Source organism: Tasmannia lanceolata, unplaced genomic scaffold (genome assembly GCF_043159265.1).
Source record: "Tasmannia lanceolata isolate RefF3 unplaced genomic scaffold, GAP_Taslan_0.1 ptg000015l, whole genome shotgun sequence".
NCBI lineage: Eukaryota > Viridiplantae > Streptophyta > Magnoliopsida > Canellales > Winteraceae > Tasmannia > Tasmannia lanceolata.
The window spans coordinates 50,535,689-50,542,225 of NW_027518692.1; the positions used below are offsets into that span (position 1 = coordinate 50,535,689).

General features: G+C 38.9%; 1 protein-coding gene across 1 annotated transcript; it reads right to left on the reverse strand.

The window, feature by feature from the left end:
• Positions 1-2,191: 2,191 nt before the first annotated feature.
• LOC143892229 (aspartyl protease family protein At5g10770-like) lies at positions 2,192-6,537 on the reverse strand. Its single transcript, XM_077396695.1, has 3 exons — positions 6,352-6,537; positions 3,266-4,147; positions 2,192-2,861 (listed from the first exon to the last, which is right to left on the reverse strand). Exons 1-3 carry the CDS (start codon positions 6,500-6,502, stop codon positions 2,500-2,502), a joined length of 1,395 nt encoding a protein of 464 aa, XP_077252810.1. The 5' UTR covers positions 6,503-6,537; the 3' UTR covers positions 2,192-2,499.

Genomic DNA, 6,537 nt, shown 5'->3' on the forward strand with positions numbered 1-6,537 from the left:
ACAATGCACAGGGGCTACACGCCTACACTGATTTCTCTGTAAAGTACATACTGTCTCTCTTCTCCCTGAATCCTTGGTAGGGGCCTAGGGGGCCCAAGAACTGAGTTGTTTAGATCTCTGAACATGCTAGGCCCCACCCATACGTATTCTCACAACTAGTATACTCTATCTTTTCTATTTGAACCCGAATGGGGGCACAATAATGAATGGTTTAGATCTTTGAAGGTCGTCACCATAAAAAAGCACATGTAAAAATCACTTGATCTCACATTGCTCGAAGATCTCACATTGTACATAGGCCTTGCCCCAAAAATTATCACCCAAAGATTATCCCAACACTTGGAACCTTAGAGTTTTTTATACGAGGTGTTAGGATCGTCCAATGGGGATGATTTTTGAGACACAGCCTGTTTACGTTGAGGCTCAACTAATGAATGCTTTGGATCTTCAACCAGGCCCCAATGAATTTTTCTAAAAAATATGCATTATATGATGTATGTAGTGCCATATAATAGGTAGACGCCAATGAAAAAATATCTGTTCGTAGATGAGCCTATATTTTGAAAAATACAATTATGCCCACCTTGTTCGAAGATCCAAACAATTCTGTTGCTAGGCTCCAATTTTTTTAGACTGCGCCCCAAAAATCATCAACATTGGACGATCCTAACCCTCAAATTTGTAGATAAACTATACTATATAGAAATCTCTATAGATCGAAGAGTTAGATCATCCAATGGAAATGATTTTGTGGGGCAATGTATTTACGTTGGGGCCTAACAATTGAGCAGTTTAGATCTTTGAACAAGGTGGGGCCCGCCCTATTTTTAAAAACAAATACATGCATCTACGTATTTTCGTCTAATATAGGCAATTGATTTAGTGACATTAGTATGTTGACGTCAAATCACGTTATAAGGGGGGCGCATATGTAATGTGTGTGTGTGTGTGGGGGGGGGGGGGGGGGGGGGTGAATATCAAAATGTCATCGCCCTAAAAGTAAAGGGAAATGATTTCAACACAAACATGTTTTGATACAAGACGCTCATGTTTCTTGTCATTTAATTGTCAGTAAGTGCTTTCTGGGACCATAAAAACCCTTTTACAGCCCTTTAAATATAAAAGACAAGATACATGAGCGTGTATCAAAACATAGTTGTGCTGAAATCATTTCGCAAAATAAATCACAGTAAAAATATTGGAAATGGAACACGGAATAGACGCACATGACGACCAGTCCAAAATGCACATTAAAAAGAATCACTCGACAATATGGGCAAGTCTTTCTCATGAGTTCTCACCTGTAAGCATAAATCCTACTATAGAAGCTCAAGAAGTTTTCTCTACACTAAGAAGGGATGGGAGATCACACTTTTGAGCTACTAGCAAATAACAAACAATTAAATGTTGAGAAATTCAATTCGAAGTTACCTATAAATTTTAAAAGTGCAGATTTTATGAGGTTTTTGTATCTAGGGAAGAGATTGTGAAAAAAATTCAGTGAAAAGATATTCCAATGTTAGTAGGCTTGAAATTTTCTTTGAAAAGAGGGAAAAAAAATTTATTTTGGGAAATTTTTTTCATGAAAAATAACTTTACCAAACACTAGAAATTCATTTCCCATGGAGAAAATTCCTATGGGAAATGATATCAGCACTCCAATCTTTTGATATTCATGCTCTCTAGCTCGTCTTTTAGTATTTAATAGACTTGTGAGAGCCTTTTGGGAACTGTAATAACCTTTTGACCACCCTTCAAGTACTAAAAGACAATCTAGGAGAGCGTGAATATCAAAAGATGGAAGATTGGAAGTGCTGATAACATTTCCCATTTTTATTCGTCGAAACAACCCCTGATAGCTTTTTTTTGTTGTTGTAGGCATATATGTTGGAGAAGTGTTTTCCACTTAAGGATGGCCCACATTGATTTAGATTTTAACTTATGGGTTTTAGATTATTAGAGATAACTCTAAAAAAAAGTCTAAAGTGAATAAGAGTTTTAGTGTCATTAGGAAACTGATTTATCCCTAACTTTTAAAGATGTGTTTTGCTTAATGGAAGCTATACGTAATTAAAGGCTTTTAGGGCTTTGTCTTCTCTAAGTGGTCCTGATCTACCAATAACAATTGGCGATCCCATTGATTTAAGGATATTAGCTGGGGAACGTCAGCAACAGCAACAGTGGGATTACGTACATCGTCAACAGTTTCAATCTGATCATTATAGGCGGAGGTAACCGATTTATTTCTAACAATATAAACTAAGATGGGGAATACATTAGCATATTTAAGCCTTATCACGATTCATCTCTTCTCTCACCGAGAGGAGGGCATACATACGAATATTTATTACGTTTTATTACTCTCTTATCTTCTCTAAGAGACGGTAATGCATATCAATTTCTACAGCATATTACAACTCTCCCTCTCCAGTCTTTCGTCGGAATATAGCCAAGGAGAAAGGGAAGGAGTTTTTTTTTTTTCTTTCCTTCTTGCTTTCATTAGCTGCAACCAGCAACCCCGAATCCGACCTTCTCGCTCGTCAAGTCATAAACCACTTGGAGCGTCTGTTGTTGATGGTTCCCAAAGACGGCGAAGTCACTTGCATCACTGTTTCCGAGAAAGGCGAGGCAGGCCTGTGATTGGCTACCTAAGAAGAAAATCCCCGATTCTGCCACCTCCACGTCCACATCTCCCCCAAAATGTAACACAACCTTGGGAGCTTGCATATCTTGTTGGCTGAAGTCATAGCATGTGTCTAATGGCCCCAATGCGGGAGCCATCGTGTAGTTGGACATGAATTCCCGAAAAGATGATCGGAGGGCAATGTAGGCCGACATTGGCAGGCGAGTGATGGTGGTACCTGTTGAAGTATAAATGATTAAATAACACCAACTCTACCAGCTTTAGCCTTTGGAGTAATTGGTTGTTTCACATAGTATTGCCTCCAGGTCACAGGTTGGGTTCAGAACCCAATAACTCGATATTAAGAATCCACGTGTATCACCAATCAAAAAGAGGGGCCACACATGAGGGGGAGCCTTAAAGTATAAATGATTAAATGACAATGGGTTTCACTAATCATTTAGGGCACTCCTTAAAGTGCATTGGAAACTTAACTGTACACATGTTTGAGACTCTTTTTATTAAAAATTGTGTAAAAATCTCAAAATATGTGTAAAATAATTGCAAAATTAAGTTTCCAATGCACCTTAGCAAAACCTAATAAATATAACTCTACCAGCTTAAGTAATTGGTTGCACGTACCAGAATCGATGAGTGTTCCCGGAGAAGCAAACGTGGACGGGGCAATGTCCAATTGTTTTCCACCCACGCTTATTCCTACCATCTGGAGGAAGTAGAAGGAGTGTGCCTTGGGGTTTGTCAATAGCCGCGTGAACTTCACAGAGGTGGCGTCGTCTGACCCAAACTTGAGATATCCTCCACTGGAACTCGATGTTGAGGGCAGACAGTAAGAGAAAACTTTGCCATATTCTTTAGATGTCTGAGAAACTAAAGAGAGGGCGTCTCGCCCGAGCCCTATCAACCCGGCTGTTGTGTTGAAAAGACCTACATTTGATTCACCGCAACCGAAAGCGAAATTTGGAACATCGGAGGGTGTTAGAGTTAGTGTTTCATGGGCAAAGTATCCCCTAGAAAAGGACCCGTCTCCGTAGGTGCTGGTGTAGACACAAGTAGAGGAGAAGCAGAGGGTGGGGTTTGCTGTGGCAGAAGGAAGTTGGGAGCACTCTGGGGAGGTGCAAGATATGTTGAGATAAGTAGATGAGTTTAAGGGGTTAAAAATGGGGTCTTGTTGAGAGTAGCATTGACCTTCACATGGTTGGCATTGAACCCAATTGAGGTCGCTACCAGTGTCGAAGCTCACGGTTAACTCACTTTTAGGGGTGCCTAATCCGATGGTGAAGAAGTAATTACCCTTTCCCATATGAGCGGGGAGTGTAGTGGTCTTGGTGTCCTCCACGTTGTGGGGTCGTGGGTTCAATCGGGATTGAAGTGAGTTGACTCGGATTTGATCTTGGCTTAGGATTTGGCGTGGAGTGGGCTTTCTACGATGCCCAAATGGTGAGCAAGGTCCGTAAAGGTGGTCTAGTTTCAGCCTCCCCTTTTTATTCTCATGATGATTGGAACCTGTGATGATACAGAGACGAAAATTAATTAGCTTTGGTTTTCTTCTCTCTTTCGTATCAATGTTCAAGTCAACTTAACACGTGGGGCCGGGACCTGAATTATTTAGATCTTTGAACAAGTTAGGCTCCCAACCGGAAGGTTAGAGTCATCTGATGGAGATGATTTTTGGGGAACAGCCTACATACGTTAGGGCTCAACAAATGAACGGATTGGATCTTTGAACAAAGTGGCGCCAGCGAATTTACGCACGTAGGTACCATATAATTGGTAGGCCCCAGTGTATATGTCCATTCATACGTGTGCATACATTTTGAAAAATATAATCATATCCACCTTGTATGAAGATCCAAACTATTCAGTTGTTCGGCCTCAGTATTACTAGACTGTAGTGCCCAAAATCATCTCCATTGGATTATCCTAATCCTCTAATATGTAGATATATAAACTACACCATATAGAAATCTCTATACATCTAAGAGTTAAGGATCATCAAGATGATTTTCGTGGTACAACTTATTATTTACGTTGGGGCCTTACAACTGAATGATTTAGATCTTTGAACAAGGTGGGCCCTACTCTACTATTTTAAAAAACATACACCTATGTACATACACCATATTATTAGAATATTCATTGCGGCCCATGTTATTCCAATATCCAAACCATTCATTTGATGGGCCTCAATGTAAAAGGATTTGCTAGTGTCCATCGCAGAGGGAATTTTGTAGATGCTTTGTCGCATGTCAAACTAGCCACCTCGTGAATGATGACAAAATCTGCTGAAAATTGATCCTTTGTGGCTGGTCTGACACGCGACAGATGGTTTGCGAAATGCCCCTGCGATGGACGCTAGCAAATCCCCATGTAAATAGGCCCTTCCTCAAAAAATATTTCCATATGATCATTATAACTCTCTGATATGTGGAGGCTAATTAGAGGGTTTGGATCATCCTATGGAGATAATTTTATTGGCAAGGCCCATTTACGTTGGGGACCAACAAATGAACGGTTTGGATCTTTGAACCATATGGGGCCAAGTATTTTTTTTTTTTTTTTTTACACTTTTATGGTGCCCACCTTTAAAGATCTAGACCGGCCATTGTTGGCCCCACCAAGGGTTTGTTCTCAGGGAGAGAGAGAGAGAGAGAGAGAGAGAGAGAGAGAGAGAGAGAGAGAGAGAGAGAGTTGGTTGAGGGGTGAACTTATCATAGCTAGACGGGGCGAGTTTATCAGCCCCCAAAATAAAAGTCATTCTTTAATCCAATTAATTATAGGGATTTTCCCTGATTAGTCCCTACATGGCAAAATAATTGCTTATTAGTCCCTAAGAAAATGATATTATCTTAGCAGTCCTACTTTTAGAAAATATTTGCTAAAAGTCCCTAAACTCACCTACGTCAATTTTCTCCGTTAAAAATTCTAAAATGGCAAATTTACCCTCCCAAACCCTTTAATCCGTTTTGGCGTATTTTGATTTCCCTTCCAATATTTTCTGAAAAAATTTAGGAAATAAGAAAAAGTGGTATCTTTTCCAATATTCTCTTCAAAAATCTTGTAAAATCCTTCAAAGTTGTTAACGTTTTATCCCATTTTGACTTTCCCTTTGACATTCTCCCTCTAAATTAATAGACATAATTCCCTTCTTAAATCATTGAAAAAGATTTTCATAGAACTAATTTTCCATCAGAGATATTTTCTTGCAATCCAACGAAGATAGGAAATTCTTGGAAAAGTTTGAAACAAAAAAATTCCTAAAATTTCTTACTTTATTTATCCATGAAGAAAAGATAACTCAAAACGACCCTATTTAAATTATTTTAGAAGGATTTTCAATTTATTTAAAATGATATTTTTGTTGAAGAATTTTTGACGAGAATAGATAATATTTTTACTTATTTCCTAGTTATTTTCCGAAAATATTGGAAGGGAAATCGAGAAACGCTAAAACGGATTGAATGAGTTAGGAGGTAAATTTGCCATTTTAAAATTTTTAACGGAGAAAATTACATTGGTGAGTTTTAGGGACCTTTCAGCAAATATTTTCTAAAAGTAGGACTGCTAAGTTAATATGCTTTTCTTAGGGACTAATAAGCAATTATTTTGCCATGTAGGGACTAATCAACAAAAATCCCTTAATTATAAAAGCATCAAGTGATGAAACGATAATTAGAATAAAATAAAAAATGGGGAATATGTATCATAACCTTTGGGTGTGGAACAGTGCGGGGATGGTAGCAGAGAGGTTAGTTTGATGACGTGATAATAGCTCTCAGACTCGGCTCCAATTCCAAAGGCAAAGAGAAGATAAGTGGATAGCAAAGAGAACAGGAAGAGGGCGTGCGAATGGTTATCCATGGGAAAAGGGCTGTGACACCAACACTGCTTTTAAC

Bases quoted from the DNA above. Each gene is read 5' to 3' on its own strand.
- LOC143892229 (XM_077396695.1), bottom strand. From the start codon at position 6,502: ATGGATAACCATTCGCACGCCCTCTTCCTGTTCTCTTTGCTATCCACT. The intron at 4,148-6,351 runs GTTATGATACAT...GTATCATCACAG, and splicing joins GCACTGTTCCACACCCAAAG to GTTCCAATCATCATGAGAAT. The intron at 2,862-3,265 runs GTACGTGCAACC...ATACTTCAACAG, and splicing joins GGGAACACTCATCGATTCTG to GTACCACCATCACTCGCCTG.